General features: G+C 34.5%; 1 protein-coding gene across 4 annotated transcripts in view; it reads right to left on the bottom strand.

Annotated features, from left to right (window-relative positions):
• LOC138333944 (TIMELESS-interacting protein-like) overlaps window positions 1-27,910 on the bottom strand; it is a 44,190-nt gene extending 16,280 nt beyond the window's left edge. Inside the window, exons 1-3 of one of the 4 annotated variants that reach the window (XM_069282640.1) lie at window positions 27,749-27,910; window positions 10,845-10,996; window positions 10,227-10,320 (exon numbers count right to left, since the gene is read on the bottom strand). In XM_069282640.1, the coding sequence (XP_069138741.1) occupies window positions 10,227-10,320; window positions 10,845-10,980 (230 nt within the window). In that variant the 5' untranslated portion in view covers window positions 10,981-10,996; window positions 27,749-27,910. Of the gene's footprint in view, window positions 1-10,226; window positions 10,321-10,844; window positions 10,997-13,939; window positions 14,791-24,302; window positions 24,439-27,748 lie in introns of those variants that run through there. The other 3 variants (XM_069282643.1, XM_069282641.1, XM_069282642.1) reach the window with 3 other exon arrangements.
• Window positions 27,911-27,929: the final 19 nt, after the last annotated feature.

Below are 27,929 nucleotides of genomic sequence, written 5' to 3'. Positions count from 1 at the left end.
GATTAAAGGGAGAAAAGTTAAATTTGTTAATTTAATTATAGTTTTATATCTAAATGCTCAGAAAGCAAATATATATAGATCTAAAAATGATTACCATCAAGATGTGGAAAATTAACTATCTGTAAGTTTTGTGTAAAATGATAGATCTTTACATGTAAAATGAGACGTTTATTTTAGAAAAATAATATAAGAATAAAAGTAGAGTACTAAGTACTTACTGTGCTTACTGTGACCTTATTGTACAGGTGTAGCACAGGTAAATACAGGTAAGTCATTTTCTAAAACAGACTATAACTTACCTGTAATTAGCCCCTATTGTTCTCTATTGTTCCTCCGCCTAATGTTAAAATAGGATATGTTGGCTGAGTGGGAAGACACCCATTCATTTAGCCATAAATCTTAATAACATTTTGCCATCCGACTCTATGTAATTGGGTAGTATATTTTTATTCTGATCATTCAATATTACATCAATTTTGACCCTACGAAACCAAACGAAATCAAACAGTGATATATTTTCACAGCCAACCGAGACTTCACTAAAACAATATCACATCTCAATGGTGTGTTCTCCATTTGCGACATCCGATTTTGAGCCCCCATTTTAATCCATTTTAGCAAGTCAAAATTCTTCAATATTCAAAATGTCAAAAATCTGACTATAGCTATACTATCAGAAAGAACAAGTCAAAATATGCAAAAATCAACCTTTAATGTCTTCATAGCGGGGATTACTTAGTAGACTTTCTTGAGGTTAAAAGTTTAAACATATGAAATTACCCCCATGGGAATTTCCAAAAGTTGGCAACTATGGTGTTGGTATAGGAGAACAGTGGAAAACCAATGCATATGGAGATACAGCCATCTCAACTTACAGACAGTATCAGTACTAACTGAAATGTTGACTCTGTCATAGAGAAATCAATTCCCAAGGTAAAATATCGCCAAGGTTCACAGTAACCTATAGGCTAATGTATAATGTTTACAATAACCTATAGGCTATGTATAATGTTTACATAACCTATAGGCTAATGTTTACAATAACCTATAGGCTAATGTATAATGTTACAGTAACCTATAGGCTAATGTATAATGTTTACAATAACCTATAGGCTAATGTATAATGTTTACAATAACCTATAGGCTAATGTATAATGTTTACAGTAACCTATAGGCTAATGTATAATGTTTACAATAACCTATAGGCTAATGTATAATGTTTACAATAACCTATAGGCTAATGTTTAATGTTTACAATAACCTATAGGCTAATGTATAATGTTTACAATAACCTATAGGCTAATGTATAATGTTTACAATAACCTATAGGCTAATGTATAATGTTTACAATAACCTAATGTATAATGTTTACAATAACCTATAGGCTAATGTATAATGTTTACAATAACCTATAGGCTAATGTATAATGTTCACAATAACCTATAGGCTAATGTATAATGTTTACAGTAACCTATAGGCTAATGTATAATGTTTACAGTAACCTATAGGCTAATGTATAATGTTTACAATAACCTATAGGCTAATGTATAATGTTTACAGTAACCTATAGGCTAATGTATAATGTTTACAGTAACCTATAGGCTAATGTATAATGTTTACAATAACCTATAGGCTAATGTATAATGTTTACAATAACCTATAGGCTAATGTATAATGTTTACAGTAACCTATAGGCTAATGTATAATGTTCACAGTAACCTATAGGCTAATGTATAATGTTTACAGTAACCTATAGGCTAATGTATAATGTTTACAGTAACCTATAGGCTAATGTATAATGTTTACAGTAACCTATAGGCTAATGTATAATGTTTACAGTAACCTATAGGCTAATGTATAATGTTTACAATAACCTATAGGCTAATGTATAATGTTTACAATAACCTATAGGCTAATGTATAATGTTTACAGTAACCTATAGGCTAATGTATAATGTTTACAGTAACCTATAGGCTAATGTATAATGTTCACAGTAACCTATAGGCTAATGTATAATGTTCACAGTAACCTATAGGCTAATGTATAATGTTCACAATAACCTATAGGCTAATGTATAATGTTTACAATAACCTATAGGCTAATGTATAATGTTTACACAATAACCTATAGGCTAATGTATAATGTTTACAGTAACCTATAGGCTAATGTATAATGTTTACAATAACCTATAGGCTAATGTATAATGTTCACAGTAACCTATAGGCTAATGTATAATGTATAATGTTACAGTAACCTATAGGCTAATGTATAATGTTTACAATAACCTATAGGCTAATGTATAATGTTTACAATAACCTATAGGCTAATGTATAATGTTTACAATAACCTATAGGCTAATGTATAATGTTTACAGTAACCTATAGGCTAATGTATAATGTTTACAGTAACCTATAGGCTAATGTATAATGTTTACAGTAACCTATAGGCTAATGTATAATGTTTACAATAACCTATAGGCTAATGTATAATGTTTACAATAACCTATAGGCTAATGTATAATGTTTACAGTAACCTATAGGCTAATGTATAATGTTTACAATAACCTATAGGCTAATGTATAATGTTTACAATAACCTATAGGCTAATGTATAATGTTTACAGTAACCTATAGGCTAATGTATAATGTTTTACAGTAACCTATAGGCTAATGTATAATGTTTACAGTAACCTATAGGCTAATGTATAATGTTTACAGTAACCTATAGGCTAATGTATAATGTTTACAGTAACCTATAGGCTAATGTATAATGTTTACAGTAACCTATAGGCTAATGTATAATGTTTACAGTAACCTATAGGCTAATGTATAATGTTTACAATAACCTATAGGCTAATGTATAATGTTCACAGTAACCTATAGGCTAATGTATAATGTTTACAGTAACCTATAGGCTAATGTATAATGTTTACAGTAACCTATAGGCTAATGTATAATGTTTACAGTAACCTATAGGCTAATGTATAATGTTTACAATAACCTATAGGCTAATGTATAATGTTTACAATAACCTATAGGCTAATGTATAATGTTTACAGTAACCTATAGGCTAATGTATAATGTTTACAGTAACCTATAGGCTAATGTATAATGTTTACAGTAACCTATAGGCTAATGTATAATGTTCACAGTAACCTATAGGCTAATGTTTAATGTTTACAATAACCTATAGGCTAATGTATAATGTTTACAGTAACCTATAGGCTAATGTATAATGTTCACAGTAACCTATAGGCTAATGTATAATGTTTACAGTAACCTATAGGCTAATGTATAATGTTTACAGTAACCTATAGGCTAATGTATAATGTTTACAGTAACCTATAGGCTAATGTATAATGTTTACAGTAACCTATAGGCTAATGTATAATGTTTACAGTAACCTATAGGCTAATGTATAATGTTCACAGTAACCTATAGGCTAATGTATAATGTTCACAGTAACCTATAGGCTAATGTTGTATAATGTTTACAGTAACCTATAGGCTAATGTATAATGTTTACAGTAACCTATAGGCTAATGTATAATGTTTACATAACCTATAGGCTAATGTATAATGTTCACAGTAACCTATAGGCTAATGTATGTATAATGTTACAGTAACCTATAGGCTAATGTATAATGTTTACAATAACCTATAGGCTAATGTATAATGTTTACAGTAACCTATAGGCTAATGTATAATGTTTACAGTAACCTATAGGCTAATGTATAATGTTCACAATAACCTATAGGCTAATGTATAATGTTTACAGTAACCTATAGGCTAATGTATAATGTTCACAGTAACCTATAGGCTAATGTATAATGTTTACAATAACCTATAGGCTAATGTATAATGTTCACAGTAACCTATAGGCTAATGTATAATGTTTACAATAACCTATAGGCTAATGTATAATGTTTACAATAACCTATAGGCTAATGTATAATGTTTACAGTAACCTATAGGCTAATGTATAATGTTCACAGTAACCTATAGGCTAATGTATAATGTTCACAGTAACCTATAGGCTAATGTATAATGTTCACAGTAACCTATAGGCTAATGTATAATGTTCACAGTAACCTATAGGCTAATGTATAATGTTTACAGTAACCTATAGGCTAATGTATAATGTTTACAGTAACCTATAGGCTAATGTATAATGTTTACAATAACCTATAGGCTAATGTATAATGTTCACAGTAACCTATAGGCTAATGTATAATGTTTTACAGTAACCTATAGGCTAATGTATAATGTTTACAATAACCTATAGGCTAATGTATAATGTTAACAGTAACCTATAGGCTAATGTATAATGTTTACAATAACTTAGCTAATGTATAATGTTTACAGTAACCTATAGGCTAATGTATAATGTTTACAATAACCTATAGGCTAATGTATAATGTTTACAATAACCTATAGGCTAATGTATAATGTTTACAATAACCTATAGGCTAATGTATAATGTTTACACATAACCTATAGGCTAATGTATAATGTTTACAATAACCTATAGGCTAATGTATAATGTTACAGTAACCTATAGGCTAATTACAATAACCTATAGGCTAATGTATAATGTTTACAATAACCTATAGGCTAATGTATAATGTTTACAATAACCTATAGGCTAATGTATAATGTTTACAATAACCTATAGGCTAATGTATAATGTTTACAATAACCTATAGGCTAATGTATAATGTTTACAGTAACCTATAGGCTAATGTATAATGTTTACAGTAACCTATAGCTAGGCTAATGTTTAACCTATGTTGTATACAATAACCTATAGGCTAATGTATAATGTTTACAATAACCTATAGGCTAATGTATAATGTTTACAATAACCTATAGGCTAATGTATAATGTTTACAGTAACCTATAGGCTAATGTATAATGTTTACAGTAACCTATAGGCTAATGTATAATGTTTACAATAACCTATAGGCTAATGTATAATGTTTACAATAACCTATAGGCTAATGTATAATGTTTACAATAACCTATAGGCTAATGTATAATGTTCACATAACCTATAGGCTAATGTATAATGTTTACAATAACCTATAGGCTAATGTATAATGTTTACAATAACCTATAGGCTAATGTATAATGTTTACAATAACCTATAGGCCTAATGTATAATGTTACAGTAACCTATAGGCTAATGTATAATGTTTACAATAACCTATAGGCTAATGTATAATGTTTACAATAACCTATAGGCTAATGTATAATGTTTACAATAACCTATAGGCTAATGTATAATGTTTACAATAACCTATAGGCTAATGTATAATGTTTACAATAACCTATAGGCTAATGTATAATGTTCACAATAACCTATAGGCTAATGTATAATGTTTACAATAACCTATAGGCTAATGTATAATGTTTACAGTAACCTATAGGCTAATGTATAATGTTTACAGTAACCTATAGGCTAATGTATAATGTTTACAGTAACCTATAGGCTAATGTATAATGTTTACAGTAACCTATAGGCTAATGTATAATGTTTACAGTAACCTATAGGCTAATGTATAATGTTACAGTAACCTATAGGCTAATGTATAATGTTTACAATAACCTATAGGCTAATGTATAATGTTTACAGTAACCTATAGGCTAATGTATAATGTTTACAATAACCTATAGGCTAATGTATAATGTTTACAGTAACCTATAGGCTAATGTATAATGTTTACAATAACCTATAGGCTAATGTATTAATGTTTACAATAACCTATAGGCTAATGTATAATGTTCACAATAACCTATAGGCTAATGTATAATGTTCACAATAACCTATAGGCTAATGTATAATGTTTACAATAACCTATAGGCTAATGTGTAATGTTTACAGTAACCTATAGGCTAATGTATAATGTTTACAGTAACCTATAGGCTAATGTTTAATGTTTACAATAACCTATAGGCTAATGTATAATGTTTACAATAACCTATAGGCTAATGTATAATGTTTACAGTAACCTATAGGCTAATGTATAATGTTTTACAATAACCTATAGGCTAATGTATAATGTTTACAATAACCAGTATAGGCTAATGTATAATGTTTACAATAACCTATAGGCTAATGTTATAATGTTTACAATAACCTATAGGCTAATGTATAATAACCTTTGCTACATATAACCTATAGGCTAATGTATAATGTTTACATAAACCTTAGGCAATGTTAATGTTAATAACCTATAGGCTAATGTATAATGTTTACAATAACCTATAGGCTAATGTATAATGTTTACAATAACCTATAGGCTAATGTATAATGTTTACAATAACCTATAGGCTAATGTATAATGTTTACAGTAACCTATAGGCTAATGTATAATGTTTACAATAACCTATAGGCTAATGTATAATGTTTACAATAACCTATAGGCTAATGTATAATGTTTACATAACCTATAGGCTAATGTTTAATGTTTACAATAACCTATAGGCTAATGTATAATGTTTACAATAACCTATAGGCTAATGTATAATGTTTACAATAACCTATAGGCTAATGTATAATGTTTACAATAACCTATAGGCTAATGTTTAATGTTTACAATAACCTATAGGCTAATGTATAATGTTTACAGTAACCTATAGGCTAATGTATAATGTTTACAATAACCTATAGGCTAATGTATAATGTTTACAATAACCTATAGGCTAATGTATAATGTTTACAATAACCTATAGGCTAATGTATAATGTTTACAATAACCTATAGGCTAATGTATAATGTTTACAATAACCTATAGGCTAATGTATAATGTTTACAATAACCTATAGGCTAATGTATAATGTTTACAATAACCTATAGGCTAATGTATAATGTTTACAATAACCTATAGGCTAATGTATAATGTTTACAATAACCTATAGGCTAATGTATAATGTTTACAATAACCTATAGGCTAATGTATAATGTTTACAATAACCTATAGGCTAATGTATAATGTTTTACAATAACCTATAGGCTAATGTATAATGTTTACAATAACCTATAGGCTAATGTATAATGTTTACAATAACCTATAGGCTAATGTATAATGTTTACAATAACCTATAGGCTAATGTATAATGTTTACAGTAACCTATAGGCTAATGTATAATGTTCACAGTAACCTATAGGCTAATGTATAATGTTCACAATAACCTATAGGCTAATGTATAATGTTACCTTACAATAACCTATAGGCTAATGTATAATGTTTACAATAACCTATAGGCTAATGTATAATGTTTACAGTAACCTATAGGCTAATGTATAATGTTTACAGTAACCTATAGGCTAATGTATAATGTTTACAATAACCTATAGGCTAATGTATAATGTTTACAATAACCTATAGGCTAATGTAATGTTTACAATAACCTAATGTATAATGTTACAGTAACCTATAGGCTAATGTATAATGTTCACAGTAACCTATAGGCTAATGTATAATGTTTACAGTAACCTATAGGCTAATGTATAATGTTTACAGTAACCTATAGGCTAATGTATAATGTTTACAATAACCTATAGCCTAATGTATAATGTTCACAGTAACCTATAGGCTAATGTTTAATGTTTACAATAACCTATAGGCTAATGTATAATGTTCACAGTAACCTATAGGCTAATGTATAATGTTCACAATAACCTATAGGCTAATGTATAATGTTTACAGTAACCTATAGGCTAATGTATAATGTTTACAATAACCTATAGGCTAATGTATAATGTTTACAATAACCTATAGGCTAATGTATAATGTTTACAATAACCTATAGGCTAATGTATAATGTTCACAGTAACCTATAGGCTAATGTATAATGTTTACAATAACCTAATGTATAATGTTTACAGTAACCTATAGGCTAATGTATAATGTTTACAATAACCTATAGGCTAATGTATAATGTTTACAATAACCTATAGGCTAATGTATAATGTTTACAATAACCTATAGGCTAATGTATAATGTTTACAATAACCTATAGGCTAATGTATAATGTTTACAGTAACCTATAGGCTAATGTATAATGTTTACAGTAACCTATAGGCTAATGTATAATGTTTACAGTAACCTATAGGCTAATGTATAATGTTTACAATAACCTATGGCTAATGTTAATGTTTACAGTAACCTATAGGCTAATGTATAATGTTTACAGTAACCTAATGTATAATGTTCACAGTAACCTATAGGCTAATGTATAATGTTCACAGTAACCTATAGGCTAATGTTTAATGTTTACATAACCTATAGGCTAATGTATAATGTATACAATAACCTATAGGCTAATGTATAATGTTTTACAATAACCTATAGGCTAATGTATAATGTTTACAATAACCTATAGGCTAATGTATAATGTTTACAATAACCTATAGGCTAATGTATAATGTTTACAGTAACCTATAGGCTAATGTATAATGTTTACAATAACCTATAGGCTAATGTATAATGTTTACAGTAACCTATAGGCTAATGTATAATGTTTACAGTAACCTATAGGCTAATGTATAATGTTTACAATAACCTATAGGCTAATGTATAAACCTATAGCTAATGTTGTACAGTAACCTATAGGCTAATGTATAATGTTTACAATAAACCTATAGGCTAATGTATAATGTTTACAGTAACCTATGGCTAAACATAATGTTTATGTAAACCTGAGGTTAACCTGTATATGTTTCACAGTAACCTATAGGCTAATGTATAATGTTTCACAGTAACCTATAGGCTAATGTATAATTTTACATAACCTTGTAGTGGATAATGTTTTGTGTTTACAATACCTATTAGGCAATAATTCGATTATGTTACAAGTAAATTTAGCTAAAGTTTATCACTGTTTACAAGGATAACCTTAATACTTGCATGTGGATAATGTTTACAATTAACCTTATAATTTCGCAAATGGTTTAGCATGCTTACAAATAACCTATAGGATAATGTATAATGTTCAGTAACTATATGTAATGTATATGTTTTCAATAACCTATAGGTCTAAATGTATAATGTTCTCAGTAAACAACTATAGGACTAGGATATGTTTACAGTAACCTATTAAATGTATAGGCTAAGTTATTTACAGTAACCTATAGGCTTGTATAATGCTTGTTTGTCATTTGACAATTCCCCATTAATGTAAATGCATATTACAGATTATCTTGCCCTTGGTTGCTGGGATAATGGGTAGGTGGGTATTTATTGATTGCAATGTCATTACTTCTTGTGTGTAAGAATCATGTCATTCATCTAATCTAGGAAAAAAATGAAAATACGCTCACAAAAACATGATCTCACTCTTAGTACCTTCCAGCCTGCAAAATCATACAGCTTTGTATTATGCATATTTACGGAATATATAGCTATGAACTCGCATTACACAATACACTAACCTTCAGCAATAGAGTAATCAGGTCCAGGCTCACAAAAACATGATCTCACTCTTAGTACCTTCCAGCCTGCAAAATCATACAGCTTTGTATTATGCATATTTACGGAATATATAGCTATGAACTCGCATTACACAATACACACTACCTTCAGCAATAGAGTAATCAAGGCCCAGTTTCACGAACTTTATGGAATTCCTTAACTTAAAATTTGCAATAGCAAAGCACTAAAGAAAAGTTCCTTAACTTATCAGTTTTCCCTTAAATTATATGTGCCTTACTGGGCGAAAATTCTGGCATGTTAATTTTTCTACATAAATCAATTGAAAACTTTAGCCGTGAAAATCATTCAAATGGCCTCAGATGCCTTCTAAATGTGAGTTACAACACAGAAACTATGTACAGTAAAATTGTTGTTTTTTATGCCTTATGTATGTTTAGATGGAACTTTCTTGCAGAAATCATTTTACAATTACTGTCTTTGTAAAATTAAATAAAATGCATTGAAAGTACTTTGATTTTCAAGATTTTAGTAACTTTTGGTGATGATCGAATAACATACTGAAAGCTTTATTGATTTATGAGTATGAAAAATACGGCACAGATAATTTTAACTTCTTTAATACTTTCAAACAGAGAATTTTAAGTTAAAGAATTCCTTAAAGTTGGGGAATGTTAATGAAACTCAGCCCAGTAGTTTAGGAGTAGATTTTACTGTGTACACAGCATTTGATGATGGAGCCCATATGACAGATACACAGATGGAGTAGATAGAGACGACCACCTGTATTCTTACCTTGTAGCATCCAGTTTGGGCATCGGCTTCCGAACCACTTTTTTAGCAGCCCCTTTTGATAAGTCTTTCAGCTTTGAAAGAACTTCACTATTTTCTACAAAGAAAAAAGCAAACATTGTAAAACATCATTTGCAAAGTAAACTAGAACAGACTGAACTGTAAGCCAATGGCTGACTAACACACACTCCTTCCTCGGGATATAAAACAAATAAAATCACAAATCCAGATCACAGTCACAGGAAGTTTATGAATTGTCCAGACACCTTTTGATAAATAAAAACATGCATGCACATCTACACATGAGAGTCAAATTTCATTGAAATTGATCTAGTAGTTTTGGAGGAGTAGTCCGGACCAATGGGAGGAGAGTTATAACCCTTGACATATAAGAAGAGTTATTTTGTTGGAAATCATTTAAAATAAATTAAAATAATTATAAATATATAATAAAACATTGTCTTCTATTTAGGAATACTTGTAAACAGACACAATGCTAAATAATGCAAAAGTCCTCCAGTTGACTTAAAACTACCTGTGTAAAATATTGATAAAAATTTCATTAAACCCTGGCCCTGTATTTTTTTATTTATATATGAGTAACTGTTATTATATATTTACCTGCATCATCCCCATTCTCGTCGTCATGGTGAGCAATACTGCCATCTTCTTCAGGAAGGTCTGGTAAAGCACCCACTGTGGGAAAATCCTCTTGTTCGTCAAAGATGTCCTCCATGTTTAGGTCAACCGTCTCCATGGTGATGTTCAGTTATCTAAAATTATATGAATATATAACTCAACTTCACTGCTTTAGGTGGAAGTTAAAGTGGTAAAATATTGGTAAGGAATGAAAGAGTTGATAGTTAGTCCCGAGTCCAAGATGTATGCACTTCATTATTTACCAGAAAATACACAATTCCAGTTCTTCTACTTAAACGTGCTAATCCTGTGTCCTCATAAGTATGTGATAAGTCAGGGCAAAGGTACTAATGTCTAAAAGGCAGCCCTGACTTGTTGGTCAACTGAGAGTTGCGGAAACTCTAATCAGCCGAGGAAAGGATGTGAAGAAAAGCATAACACGATGACATCACGATGTTGTGTTATTACCAAGGTTACCGTTGCTACTTGCAAAAATGCAGAAGTTTTATTGTAGTTAATTTTTAATCAAATAGCATATTATATAGTTTAATTTAAAACTCAATTTAGTTTGTTTTAATAGGAAATAAGCTAATATATAATTAAATATCTAATAATCATAATGGACAAGACTTCGTACAATTTAAAACAAGGAGCCGCAAAGCTTGGCATTATCCCCCGCGCCCAGTTGTGTATGAAAGCTCAAACATAAAATAAATGAAGCTCATTGTAACTAAGAGTTTAAATCTTGATATTGTCATCCATGTAGGTTTAACTATTTGAACAGAGCTTAGTATTGTCCTTGAATAAATTCATACAACAATATATCCGCTCTCCAGTAACATGACATTAACTATTTAAGTATCAAAAATGAAAGGTTCCCATTAGCAAAAGGCACAACTAGAGCACTAGCCTAACATGTACAGAAAGTTTCGTGTAGCCAAGTTGAACGGTTTTCGAGTTATAGCCCGGAATAGAAAGGAAACTTTAATAATATGGTATTTTTTAATAAGTTTCCATGGTAACAGAAAAAGTATTGAAAATGGAAGGTTCCCATTAGAAAAAGGCACAACTAGAGCACTAGCCTAACATGTACAGAAAGTTTCGTGTAGCCAAGTTGAACGGTTTTCGAGTTATAGCCCGGAATAGAAAGGAAACTTTAATAATATGGTATTTTTGAATAAGTTTCCATGGTAACAGAAAAAGTATCGAAAATGAAAGGTTCCCATTAGCAAAAGGCACAACTAGAGCACTAGCCTAACATGTACAGAAAGTTTCGTGTAGCCAAGTTGAACGGTTTTCGAGTTATAGCCCGGAATAGAAAAGAAACTTTAATAATATGGTATTTTTGAATAAGTTTCCATGGTAACAGAAAAAGTATCGAAAATGAAAGGTTCCCATTAGCAAAAGGCACAACTAGAGCACTAGCCTAACATGTACAGAAAGTTTCGTGTAGCCAAGTTGAACGGTTTAGGAGTTATAGCCCGGAAACAATACTCGGACGGACGGACGGACGGACGCACGGACGGACGCACGGACAGACAGAGCCCAAATCAATATCCCCCGCAAACGCGTTTCGCAGGGGATAACAAGAGGCCCAGAGGGCCTGTATCGCTCACCTGGTTTGTAATCACTGGTAAGCCCAAAATAGGTAAAATAACCGAAATTTGGTAATTTAACTGGGAAATATGTAAAAATTACCAATTTTCGGTTATTTTCCCAGTTGTACAGTTATTTTCCCAGTTGTAGAGTTAAATTACCAATGTCCAGTTAAATTCCCAATTTACCAGTTAAATTCCCTATTTTTCTCAAGCCTTGCCCGGAGGCTATATTCTTCACCGGGAGGTGTGAAGACTCCCGCTGTGAGACCATGCCTCGCTGGCACAGCAAATTTTCCGGTCGGCTAACTGGTCGGTCAACATCCCAATATACTAACTGTGGGCATTTCTGGGCTACTATCTAGAAGCCATTTCTTGTATTTTATTATGTTTGTGATGATCGAGTCGCCAATGGCAGTCAATTTAATCATCCACTAATGTTTGCATGGAAAGTCCAAATATCGTCAAATTTCGGTTATTTTACCTATTTTGGGCTTACCAGTGAATGCCAAGAAATGTTTTGGATACAGGTTCATTGTTTCTTTTCTGAAGGAATTTGAATATTTACCTCTAATTCCCCTATTGGGCCCCACCCTTCCTGCTCCCAGGAGGTCTGAGCCAAAATTTATACAAGTTCTGTTCCCCTTCTCCTAAGGATGTTTGTGACCGAATTTGGTCACAATCCATGCAGAACTCTAGGACATGCGGGGATTTATAGGATTTACCTCAAATTCCCCTATTTGGCCCCGCCACTCCTGCCCCTGGGGGCTCAGAGCCAAAATTTATACAAGTTCTGTTCCCCTTCCCCCAAGGATGTTTGTGGCCAAATTTGGTCACAATCCATGCAGAACTCTAGGACAAGTAGCGATTTATAGGATTTACCTTTATTTCCCCTATTGGGCCCCGCCACTCCTGCCCCCGGGGGCTCAGAGCCAAAATTTATACAAGTTCTGTTCCCCTTCCCCCAAGGATGTTTGTGGCCAAATTTGGTTACAATCCATGCAGAACTCTATGACTAGTAGCGATTTAAAGGAAATGTTGACGGACAGACGGACGACGGACGCCGCACCATGACATAAGCTCACCGGCCCTTTGGGCCAGGTGAGTTAAAAATGGAATAAAACATGTTAAACTATGTCTTAATATGTTTGGCATTCATCAACTAATTTTTAAATCTTCACTGTGGCTTTAAAGAATTCCTAGTGTTACCTATAAATCTCACCTTAACACTGTTTAGTATTAGTTTAGTACATTCTAACTATTTTGAGGTTAAGCCAAGTCTGGGACGATATAACTCTTCTGACCACAACAAAGGCCTTTGGCCAGACTGACCAGCAGATGACCCATATATCAATACACTGGTCACTTTCAAGGTTCTAATCAGTGAATATATCTTACACAACCGGATATATTCTTAATGTTTCTGAGTATTGGTCGTGTGGGACACTTAAATTCTGCTTTCAATTGGCAGTTACAACTTACAGGCTAATGAATGCTAATTACTTGATGCAGGCAAATTAAAAGTCTCCAGATCTGTAGGCCTCCATTGATCTTGAATAAAGGTGAAGGTCATTCATATGAACAAACTTGGAGCTTTTGATCCTAGCATATGTCTCTGGGTTTCTTGGTCTTTGAGAAGAAGTATCTGTAGGCCTCAATTGATCTTGAATAAAGGTGAAGGTCATTCATATGAACAAACTTGGAGCTTTTGATCCTAGCATATGTCTCTGGGTTTCTTGGTCTTTGAGAAGAAGTTGCAATTGTTTAAAGAGAGATGTTGACCACTAGAAAGACACATGGCAGACACTGCACCACCAGTGACCACATAAGCTCACTTGACCTTCAGACAAGGTGAGCCAATAAATGGATATTACTATATAACTATTAGTTAACTTAATTTCTTGTCTTGAAGTTGAAAAAATGGTCTGACATTTGGACCGGCAAGGACTGTGAGTAATCCGGACCAAACAAGATTTTGCCAGACCAAACATTATTGTGAATTTTTCAAGTAAAGATGTATAACTTCCTGCTATTAGTATCCAGTCAGCTATTTTCATGATTATCTTATGCAGTTTACGTTTTTGCCAGGTTCGGTACTTGCGGAATACTTCAGAGATGCCATTTTTACCGACTTCCGGTACTCAATAATTGCCAGACGGTCGGTTTGGACCGGATTTAAAAATAAGCGGTCCGTCGGAGTCAAATTTTGCTGGACATGTCCGTCGGAAATTTCGTGATGACTGTAGTTATATTTAGAACATAGCTACATGATTTCCTCTACAGATCTAAAATTCACATCTACCTAATGTGTCCATGTGTATTAGAACATAGTGGTAGGTCATCTTGACCACTGGTCAGTGTAAACCTAAAGCATTGTGAGTTTATCTATTTCACTATCTACTTGTTCACAAACTGGGACTGTTTAGTAGCAGGCTGGTAAAGCTTCCTGTTTACCTTATAATGTACACACAGATATCAGGCTTAATTGATGTGGGGATCACAACACTACTACCAGGGGCTTGAGTGAAATCTAAATCGGGATACTAGGTTAATTATAATAGAGGTCTTTAGAGAGAGCTACCTATCATTAATAACTCATACACTTGTAATGTTACATTCCATCAACACCAACACAAACAAAATTATAATTGGGCTCTGTTTAAATTGCCATCAGTTTGAGGTCAAATTTGACATGTTTCAAGTACTGGATGTAGGTGGGCGGTTTTTGGTTAGGTACTCTGGTATACCTCTAATTCCAAAATATATACTTAACTTATTCACCCCTGAAATTTCATAATGGACTGGTCTCTTCTTTGATTGAGAAGAGCCGAAAATGTGTCCTTAGGGATGAATGAGTTAAATAAACATGTTTGTTAATTGCACCAATCATGAAACCAAAATCACTTGTACCAATAGTTTATTATGATAATTTATCAAAATCTTTTTAATGAATGTAATTAAATATTTATACAATTTTTTTTGCAAACAACTGAAGTATTATTACTGGACCAAGACATCATAATGAAAGCTGCCTGTAAGCTTTCACGAAAGCAAAATTACAATCAATTAATAAGGTACATACCAATAACCATTAGGTAATATTAAATATTAAATTGTATTTTTTTTCATAAGATATTGCTTCTTTCCCAAAAATGTTTTATATTGTGTCTGGCATTCTACCACTAGCCCTCCACCTCTGGATCATGGTGGCTTAGTGGTTAAGGTGTCTGGCATTCTACCACTAGCCCTCCACCTCTGGACTCTGGAGTCTGAGTGGTTAAGGTTTCTGACATTCTACCACTAGCCCTCCACCTCTGGGCTCTGGTGGCTTAGTGGTTAAGGTGTCTGGCATTCTACCACTAGCCCTCCACCTCTGGACTCTGGTGTCTGAGTGGTTAAGGTGCCTGACATTCTACTACTAGCCCTCCACCTCTGGATCATGGTGGGTTAGTGGTTAAGGTGTTTGGAATTCTACCACTAACCTTCCACCTCTGGATCATGGTGGCTTAGTGGTTAAGGTGGCTGACATTCTACCACTAGCCCTCCACCTCTGGGCTCTGGTGGCTTAGTGGTTAAGGTGTCTGGCATTCTACCATTAGCCCTCCACCTCTGGATCATGGTGGCTTACTGGTTAAGGTGTCTGACATTCTACCACTAGCCCTCTACCTCAGGGCTCTGGTGGCTTAGTGGATAAGGTGTTTGGAATTCTACCACTAGCCTTCCACCTCTGGATCATGGTGGCTTAGTGGTTAAGGTGTCTGACATTCTACCATGCCACTAGCCCTCAAACTCTGGGCTCTGGTGGCTTAGTGGTTAAGGTGTTTGGAATTCTACCACTAGCCTTCCACCTCTGGATCATGGTGGCTTAGTGGTTAAGGTGTCTGACATTCTACCATGCCACTAGCCCTCCAACTCTGGGCTAGACTGATATTGATATCACAGCCTGTGTGTGAGTGTTGATGGACAATGTACTAAGGTGTACACCAACACTTTCCTGGTCACTTTATCCAGCCAATATTTATAGTCCCTAGCCAGACAGTGAATACCTTGTAATATATGACCTGTCTGGTATTTAACTGTATAGTAGCTGACCACTATAGGACAGACAAAACATTGGCTAAAATTTTGTTTTGGTACAAATTCAACAAGTCTGATTGTGGAAAATACTGAACTTTTTGTTTTGGTACAAATTGACAGATCACCAGCTGTCAATTAAACCTGTATGCTACGATGCTTGCTCTGACATGGAATAGGTATACACGTGCGTTTACAAGCACGAGGCGTGGCTATATTACAAGTGACAATCGGTCAATTAAACATGTCTGGTTGTGTAAAATACTGAAATTTTTATTTTGGTTCAAATTCAATATGCATCAAAATAGTGCATATGTAAGCAGGTTTTTTTTTTTGTTTTTTTTTGCTAATAACTCAATTGATTTTAACTCAATACAGAAATTTCATCTGTGATAAATATGTATCTGAGTTTTTTTCAAGAAAATGGATTTATAATTTCTATGTAAAGCAGATTCAATTTTCAAATTAGGTAGGGGATTAAAATAATGCATAATTTTATAGCAGTGGAATTAATGAATTTAGGTGGGAGAGAATATTATGTAGGAATGATAAAGATGTGAATAAACTGAACCAGCTGGTAAATATAAAATTATATAATATCACAGTTATCATTTTACTGAACCAGCTGGTGAATCTAAAATTACCGGGTATATAATATCACAGTTATCATTTTACTGAACCAGCTGGTGAATCTAAAATTATTTTTAAAAATATATATCACAGTTATCATTTTACTGAACCAGCGGGTGAATCTAAAGTTATTTTTATATTATATCACAGTTATCATTTTGCTGAACCAGCGGGTGAATCTAAAATTATTTTTATATAATATCACAGTTATCATTTTACTGAAACAGCATCATTTTACTGAACCAGCGGTTGAATCTAACATTATTTTTATATAATATCAGTTATCATTTTAGTGAACCAGCGGGTGAATCTAAGATTATTTTCATATAATATCACAGTTATCATTTTCGCAGACATCTGTAGTTTACATTAAACAATAAGGATGATTGTCAATTGCCTACTATATCCTGTGTATTCTTGGCAACCAATTTTCAGTTTGTTTTCAATTTTATATAACCAAAGTTGTTACAAATTTATATAACCACTGTTTTAAGGCCAACACTACTAAATTGTTCAGTTTCAAGTTATCAATTTTATGTAACCAAAGTTGTTCAAAATTTATATAACCACTGTTTCAAGGCCAACACTAATAAATTGTTCGTTTCCCCTTTACCAACCCATACCAGACCTTGTTGAGTAGGAGATATAGGTAGGTTTGTAAAAAAAAATTTTTTGGTAGATAACAAATACCCATAATTATTAGTTTTTCCCAAACTAAAGTCATAAAACGTATAAAATGTAAAATAAGAACAGAAACAAACCAGAGAATACCATTATAACTATAAAATAATCAACAATCTAAAGTATTTTGAAAATGAACAAAAAATCAAATATCAGAAATGATAAAATATTTTTGGTATGGAAAATGCCAATAAATATTTTGGGTAGAGGGTGTTTTAAATGGGTAGATCGGAAAAGGAAACAAATAATATTTTATTTAAAGCCTTTTAACTAGCACTGAGAAATAAAGCGATCAGAAGAGGATTAAAAAAAGTCACTTAATTGAGCCATCTTCTCAGGTGACCTAAAAATGTAGTTAAAAAGCCCATCCCAGATCAGAGAAAAATGCCTCGCAGTCAAGTTTTAGTTGTAATTTATAATGTTCCTAAGTAGAAAAGTAATCCTTGAAGTCGGTTAATTCCTTCCTAGTCCTCACGTCACTCTGTGCCTTTTGAAGATATACCCAGGCCACTGCTAATGAATTAAAAAACATCTTTTCCTACAGCATAGTATCATTCAACCAGAAATGTGAGCCAGACATACATGCCCCCCGCCGCCATTAAGGGCCTATTCTCAGTATTCTGTGGTGCATTTTGGGGCCGATATAAGACCCCGTTCCAAATCCAAAATGCACCACAGAATATCAGTCTGTGATGTTAATTTTTTTCTATGCTTGTCATTTGGACTAGTTATTTTACACGTCAGACTATGTAACCACTAGCCCAACTTAAATATACAGCCATTTTGCTTCAGCACTTCAGTCATGATCAGTTTTTTTTTTAACCGAAATTACAATCTGGATGCATTGTTGAATGCGAGTTCTCACAAAATGATGCATCAAAATTCAATTAATCGGATACAGGATGCACTCAAAATATGTTGAACAAGAGGCCCAGAGGGCCTGTATCTCTCACCTGGTTTTTGTAATGCCAAGTACGGTAAACCTCTGGTTAATTCGAAGCGCCGGATAGTTTGAACACGCAATTTTTTCTGGAAAAACAGTATTTTTTAGCTAGTGATAGTTCGAACACTGACTTTTTATAATCAATCCTATTTCGGATAGTTCGAACACGTCAAATTATGAACGTAAAAGTAAGATTTTTGTTGGCAAATCGGCGCAATGGGTCCCCAAAAATGGTGATATATTTTGCATATTGCAACAAAAATTTTTGGGTTAAAGATTGTATAAATGATCATCCTAATGACCATACGACAGATAAGGAATGAACATGAATATTTTAAGTCATAAATAAAATTATTTATGCCGATATATCGTACACAAAACAGCAAGGCCAAATATTTAATCTTAGGCCCTGACAATGTATATTTAAATTCAATGTTCCTGAAGGAAACACTTTGAAGGAATTGCCAATGTTTGTTAAATCCAATCTAGATACAGATATCAGTTTAATTCGGCTTTAGTCAGTCGATCAAGGTGTTAAATTACCTGTAAACATGTGCCTCACGCTGGCTTGGACAGGCCAGTTACGAGGTGTCACAGCAGGCATCAAAAGCCAGCCGCTTGGTCATCAGCAAGTGGGTGTGATTACATATTCAGCTCCAGCCAAAACAATCCACTTGTTGAATTGGGTAATTTAACAATTGTTACATAGCTTTTCATCAGGTTAAAACTAGTAACGTAATTATCTTATTTAAGAAGCAGACAATGCAATCGGGTTTTGGACAATCAGACTGCCACAATGCGATATTGTGACCTAATTTTACGAACTGAATGGAAACAAATATTTTCAACAGCAGTTTCGTAAATGCAACCGGACTTTCTTTAACTAAAAGAATAAATAAAATAAAGTTACATTTGTTAAGGAATATAACATAGATCTAACTAGATTTTTTGTGGTTTAAATAAAGTTTCTATCTCAGTTAGAGGGTCACGTCGATTTCTACATTCTAGGCCGCGATCGCAAACGGTACTGTTTGGGGGCCTTGTCCACGTCACATATGCATGCGGCTTCTGCTACGCAATTAATTATAAATTCACAAATTAAATGCTCAAGTTTACGAGAAAATGATTGAATATTTTCTTCCTGGTATATCTGCAAACTGAATACTTTTCCTATATATTTTCTACCTAACATTGCTTATGCCAGACACGTCGGAGCCAAATTTTATACAAACTCTGTTCCCCTTCCCCCAAGGATGTTCCTTGCCAAATTTGGTTACATTCCATGTAGAACTCTATGACAAGACAAGTAGCGATTTACAGCGCCGTTACAACAAGTGTTCCTGTTTACATTCATTCACTCGGTAGACACGTTGGCTGGTAGCTGATCTAGTAGGCTGGTTACTGATGCACTAGATTAGATTTTAGGTGGCATGTAAAGAAGGCACTGATTGGCTGAAGCATCGGCAGCCCGACTGATCGCCCCCTGACTGACAAAATCGCCGACAACATCTGAGAAGTAGGCGAAGCCAGCGGATCTTTGATGTTCATACCCGACTCTGTTGTACAATGTGTTTGATCACGTTATGTACTATTTAATTTTTTACAATGTATACATTCAATCACTTTTTAAAATTCTTTATTGTTTTGTTTCACTTATTACGCGAATGTTTTGAGGATGTTTTGATCATAAATTATTGGCCATTTCTCTCGACTTTGGGGAGAAGTCATACGTACTGTACCGTAACGTTATTGTATCTACCAACATTCCAATGGATCAAACTTTTCATCGTGTTTATTAATGTGTTGGGTTAAGAACAATTGTAACCATTCTAATGTTACATGTAATGTCACAGCCGAATCTAACGTTAGCTACTGTTGTACCTTCTGACTGACTTTTCCGCTACAAGGTCCGTTTGGTGTGGAAAAACAAATCAGGTACGGCTGACAATAGATTATGTCATATCAGAATATATTCCGATCATACACGGTTTTGATACATACTTGGATGTTACATGTAGTAGGGGATGTTATTCTAGTTGTAGACTTTGAGTTTGAATGCATTGCCTAAATATTTATGATTTAATTTGATCCATATTCGAGGTAATGTTCTCGAACGTTTGCGCATGCGCGGCAGTAGTTTACAAAATGTAGGTTGATTTTAGACGAGAAATTGTCAACACTAGATTCAAATGCATCTCTCTGATTAAATACTGGTGACAAAGTTAAAAACAGCTGGAATAGCATCCCCTACTAACATCCAGGTATGTGTCAAAGCCGTGTTTTATCGGAAGATATTTTGACAAGACACGATGGTCGATTGTACATTGTACCCGATTTGGTTTCACACACCTTGCGATGAAGTTATAATTAGTCAGAAGCAGGTGATTTCTCCAGTAACAGTAGCTCTTTCCATACGTACTTTACTGATTAGCGCTGATTTAGAGTCTATACATGAGGTAATTAAATGTATTTGTGTAACCTTTTTACATTATGAAGCTTACGATGCCGATCATTTTATGTAGTAATCGACGACAGACATTTCCAACTGTTTTAGCTCCGCCCCTACATTGTAGCAAAAGCCAATGAGAGCCATGCTTACACAGCTTATTGTATGTCGTTGGCAAACTGACTAGCTACCATGCAACCTGACTAGCTACCAATCAAGCGAACCACCTACTAGACTGGCCGTCACACGTACGCTTATTGTAACGGCGCTGTAAATGTTGACGGACGGACGGACTACGGACGCCGCACCATGACATAAGCTCACTAGCCCTTGGGGCCAGGTGAGCTAAAAATGTAATCGACCACTGCTCTTGTAATTATAGTATTTACCAATTTTAATCGGATGAGGAGCCATGAGTCCAATTGGACTAGTTCATTACATTTGGCACTAGTCAGGCCGTACAATTACTAGTCATGGGCATTGGACTATTGCTTAATGTCACAGACTGCAATATGTTACCCAACTGCATTCAGTTGACAAATATATGGGAGTATGAATGCCAAGTGGACAAGGGCAAATTTAATGAAACATGCTGGTGCTTCATGTTGAATTTGCCGTGGTTCAGTTGCAATTCATACTTCCATAATTGCCAACTAAAAGCAGTTCAATGCTTATATTTACAATTGATAGCAATCTTATATTATAATAAAATGGAGAATCAGACATTTTGCACTTATAAATAATGAATAAACAGTTCATTATCGTCAAGAACAGAACAGCCATCTTCTGTGACTGCTGAAATGATATTTGTGACATCAGAATGATAATGACATCAAAAGAAATGGATTCAATATCAATTTCAACAAAATCTTATTTCAATTAAATCAAATGAAGAAGGAATTAAACAACAAGTTCTCTTGATCTCCCTGAAACGGATGGCAGTCCATTCACTGATCTCCCTGAAACCGATGGCAGTCCATTCACTGAACAAAGTGTTCCATCAAACTGCATTTGGTAAGGTCATAAAGAGGTTGCAGTGAAAATGTAAACTTTAAATACCGATAGACCATACTTTAATGCACTTTAACCAAAATCTGTTTTGATTTATCTTTAATGACCACATTAGTACACATTGTGACCTTCTGACTATATAATAGGCATAGTATTGGTTGCTTCTGAAGTTAAACAATAAGTTGGAAATGTTTGTAACTGACTATCAAAGGCAAATGAAACAACTGACTGACATTGAAAATCAATAGGTTGGTCAATTATACAATTGTCTTAGGTGTCAGATTAAGAAGTTTAATTCAATTAACTCATGATCAAATCTAACATGAAAGGAAGCATATTTCAAAGGACATTTTAGGATATATTTAGTTTTTAGGGAAAAATCTGTCTTAGTGACTAGAATATCGTAAAACGCGACCACCTGATTGATAAGACCACTTCCTGGATCCTTATTTAAATCTATTTTGCAACATACAATAATTTTATCTAGACTGTCAAGAAAAGACTATAATAATTAAAGCTTGTCCATATAGAGTGGACTTCATGGACATTTTTGACTGAAGTTTATTTATTTGTTGTTTATTTTGGCAAAATTAAGTATTTTAAACATACGTATAGATTACCTACAGAGATGGCCTTCAGCCATGGATCTTGAGGATGTGGTTTGTGTGTAAACATGCAAATACAACTATATGACGTACAGATGTTTACCTGTTAGAAGTGACCTGAATGACCCCTGAATCGGTAGAGTATCTGCAAACTTAGATTCTATTACAATGTGTTAGGTATTCCCAAATCAAACAGTATCATTATATATCTATAGCTATAGATACACAACAAAATCTTCATCAACTTCTTTAGAATATTTAAAGTGAAATTATCCTTATTTGAACATGAAGATAATGAGAGACATCTGAAAAATCAGAATTATTTTTTTTACATACATGTGATTTCAAAAATAACCAATGGTTACAATTTGAGAATATTAAGATTGCAAATGATGATCGATTTGGAGACAATATCTCTAAATCAATCAATATTTGCTATCTTAATTTTCTCAAATTTCAACCATTTGTAAATTATGTAAAAAAAAACAAGAGATCCCAGAAGGATCTTGGCGCCCACCAAAGAATGATATACTTCTGATAATGGAAAGAGGGATATTTTCCCTGCTTTTCAAACTCTTTCAAACGTACTATATAAAATTTGAGACAGTTCACTTCAGCACTTTCTGAGAAACAGCGGTAACAAACTTCAACGATGAAATCCCAGATCCAAGATGGCGGTTGGTTGGCCATCTAGTTGACCGATCAGTCCCAAGAGACACTATGTACAATTAGGCCCCAAGGAGAACCTACTTATGAAATTTGAGAGAGATCCTTTCGGCAATTTCAGAGAAATAGTGGTAACTATCAAAATCATAGAAGGCGGCCGGTCGGCCATCTTGTTGACCAATCAGTCTCAAATTGCAATATGCACAACTAGGACCCTGGGGGAACCTACAAATAAAATTTGAGACAGATCTCTTCAGTACTTTCTGAGAAATAGCAGTAACAAACTCTTGCCAGGCGTTAATCTTGTTGACCGATCAGTCCCAAAATGCAATACGAGCAACTAGGGTCCTAGGGGAACCTACATATGAAATTTGAAAAAGATCCCTTTAGCACTTTCTGAGAAATAGCGGTAACAATCTTCAGCTACCAAAATCCAAGATGGCAGCTGGTCAGCCATCTTGTTGACTGATCAGTCCCAAAATGCAATTACACAACTAGAGTCCTAGGGATGCCTACATATGAGAAATTTGAGAAAGATCCCTTCAGCCCTTTTTTGGAGAAATAGCGGTGACAAAAGATGTCAACGGACGGAAGGAAGGAAGGACGAACTGTTTGGAAGAAAAGGGATAAAACTCATTATTCTGTAATTTAGAATCTTGATTAATCCTCAGAAGGCTGTTAATGCACCAGCTATGGTTATAAAATCTACAGTATGACATGACCATTGGATACATATTCATGTACTAAAACACATTATCATATCTTTGCATTAGAAGTGAAACAGCTTACCTGTATAGCCTAGGTCAGAGTGGTCAGTATAATAAGGTCAGTCTGTCCTAGCTACTGGTCAGCAAACATGTACACTTGACTTATGACAGAAATAATTAAACACACAAAATCAATGTGAGACTGACCTCAGTCCAGGATACACTGACCACACTGACCATGTCTGTACTTTCTAGAGGAGATGACCTCACCAGGTTAGATCAATAAACACAAGCTGGACATGGTCACTGCAGGGGATAGCAACAGTCAAATATGTGCATAGAGGCAGATAGCAGATGGACATCTGCCACTGTGCTAGTGTAGGGGATAGTCACAACCAAATATTTATACATGAGCAGGTAGGGGCTGGGCATCTGACACTGTAGGGGATAGTAACTACCCAATAACTCATACAGGAGAAGGTAGGGGCTGGGCATCTGCCACTGTAGGGGATAGTCACTACCCAATAACTCATACAGGAGCAGGTAGGGGGCTGGGAATCTGTCACTGTAGGGGAGAGTCACTACCCAATAACTCATACCGGAGCAGGTAGGGGCTGGGCATCTGGCACTGTAGGGGATATTCACTACCAAATACTTCATACAGGAGCGAGTACAGGCTGGACATCAGCCACTGTAGGGGATAGTAACTACCCAATAACTCATACATGAGCAGGTAGGGGCTGGGCATCTGCCACTGTAGGGGATAGTCACTACCCAATAACTCATACAGGAGCAGGTAGGGGGCTGGGAATCTGTCACTGTAGGGGATAGTCACTACCCAATAACTCATACATGAGCAGGTAGGGGCTGGGCATCTGCCACTGTAGGGGATAGTCACTATCAAATATCTCATACATGAACAGGTAGGGGCTGGACATCAGCCACTGTAGGGGATAGTCACTGCCCAATAACTCATACATGAGCAGGTAGGGGCTGGGCATCTGCCACTGTAAGGGATAGTCACTACCCAATAACTTATACAGGAGCAGGTAGGGGCTGGGCATCTGCCACTGTAGGGGATAGTCACTACCCAATAACTCATACAGGAGCAGGTAGGGGCTGGGCATCTGCCACTGTAGGGGATAGTCACTACCCAATAACTCATACAGGAGCGAGTACAGGCTGGACATCTGCCACTGTAGGGGAAAATCACTATCAAATATCTCATACATGAGCAGGTAGGTGCTGGACATCTGCCACTGTAGGGGATAGTCACTACCAAATATTTCAAACAGGAGCGAGTACAGGCTGGACATCTGCCACTGTAGGGGAAAATCATTATCAAATATCTCATACATGAGCAGGAAGGGGCTGGACATCTGCCACTGTAGGGGATAGTCACTACCAAATATTTCAATTCATACAGGTGCAAGTATGCAGGGCTGGGGAAAAGTACTCGTCCGCTCGTCTAGACGAGTGGATTTGGCCATCGGACGAGTGAATGTTGACATCACGCTTGTCCGTCGGACGAGTGAAAAATTCTGACAATGACTTTATGACCTACACCTTATTAATTATATCGTTTCTCGGTAAATTTATATAGGATCTGACATTCGTAACGGTTTCTTCAAAATACGACGAAGCAATGATAAGCTTTCGTTTTCTGCATCATTCTAGGAATTCATGACTTCCGTTTTCAATGCGCATGCGCATGTACAGCATTGCAACATGAATAAATCCGAGGTCTATTGATATTGTAATCAAGAGTCTAGAGGTGTATCGAAAAACAAGATGTCACAGCGAAATTTGCTTCAGTTTTTAGCGACATTCGCCTCAAAAAAATCTTACCAGTAAGCTAATGGAGTTAAAAATAATATATACCTACTACATTGGAAAGTAAGTTAAAATATCGACCCTTTAAAAAGATATCTTTTTTATAACACTTGCATACAAAATTGTTTGGGAATTAAATGTTTTGTCGGTCTTCTTGTAAAACTGTCTGTTAGTCATGTTATCCCGAATCGGCATCAATACAGTTCTAACAATCAAATGGATATATCTAAAACCGCTGTAGGCTAATATATACAGTCACATCTACTTATTTATGTGACAAATATTGCGGACAAGTAAAAATGTCATTCGGACGAGTAGATTGTGATGAAGCACTTGTCCGACGGACGAGTACATTTCAAAATTTTTCCGCAGCCCTGAGTATGGGCTTGGACATCAGTCAATGTTTTACAAAATATGATGCCTCTCACATCAGCTATGCATCTCATATTACATAAAATTGCGAGGCTTTAACAGGTAAATCATAACATAATAATGCATCTCACAATATTAAGGCATATGCATGTTTACCAGGAGTACAGAAAATTTTAAGCTATGGCCGACTTTTTTTCGTCAACAACTTACATTTTGGTGCAATAATGAGCAAGCCACCACCCCTTTGTTACTAATATTAATGAGCCCTGGGTGCTAATTATACAGCGAATTGTGTAAAAAGAGAAGTTAAAGAGAAATTAAAGTCAATTAACTGCAATCTGATTAATTTATCTTAAGGTAATCTATACTTTTCAATCCACCACATTAGTGATTACACATAGACAGGGTTCTCAGGGCAAGAAACTTATTTTGAGAACCACTTGCCCGAATTTTAGATTTCAGTCTAACTTTACCCAAAACAGGGTAATTACTGTTCATTAAAACCAGGCAAGTTTACACCAATTTTCACTTGCCCGGGAGCATATTTTACTGGTCTCGGCCCATCGAACCTGGGATAGTTCTTGCCCTGGTTCTACAATTCTACCCATGATCATAACATTGCTGAGTTAGTTAAGGGTCCCATACTGAGCAGGCATACTGTTAGACCATCACTTGAGTATGCCTGCTAAATATGGGACCCTTATAATAAATCAGACATCAGTAATATTGAAATGGTACAAAGAAGAGCAGCAAGATTTGTCACCAACAAACATAGAAACACCTCCAGTGTTGGTGACATGATACAACATCTAAACTGGCGCTCTCTAGAACAACGTAGGAAAGACATGCGATTAACCATGCTTCATAAAATAACATAATAAAATAAACATTAGAAAAGACCTACTTAATTGTCCCTCCAGTACGCAACACAAGACATGCACATCTGTACACATATCAGACTCATTCATGTAGAACACAAACACGTAAATATTTATTTTTTTCCTAGAACTGTAACAGATTGGAATTCCTTACAACCACAAATTCTCTCATCCCTTCAACTACAGCCTTCAAATCAGCAATCCTTTCTGCCTATTAAACTTTAACTTTTTTATATAACACTCACTCCAATTGACATAAACTTCAGCTTGATGAAGGTGGTCAGACTAGATGTTAGAGAGTTGCAACAGCATGCACTGCGAATTATTAAATCTAATTAAACATCCCATTTGTAGTCATGCAGTCAGAGCATGTTGATCAACACATTATTTATCATGCATTCGGGGGGACTGGTAATTTTACGTAAAGGAGAAAAATAACACTTACATTACCCAGTTATCTGTGTGTGTGTTTCTTGTACCGTGATCTCCAATGTTGATTTTCGCGGTAACTTTACCGGAAGTTGTAATGTGTCGGATGTAGTTCGTAAATGAAAGTGAAAGTAGAATAGAAAATAACATTATATCCAGCCAGGTGAGCAGTTTACTACAAAGGCTACGTGTGCTCT

This window comes from Argopecten irradians, chromosome 10 (genome assembly GCF_041381155.1).
Source record: "Argopecten irradians isolate NY chromosome 10, Ai_NY, whole genome shotgun sequence".
In the NCBI taxonomy this organism is placed as follows: domain Eukaryota; kingdom Metazoa; phylum Mollusca; class Bivalvia; order Pectinida; family Pectinidae; genus Argopecten; species Argopecten irradians.
Note: the sequence above shows the minus strand (reverse complement) of the source record. Positions and strands in the feature narration are given on the sequence as shown.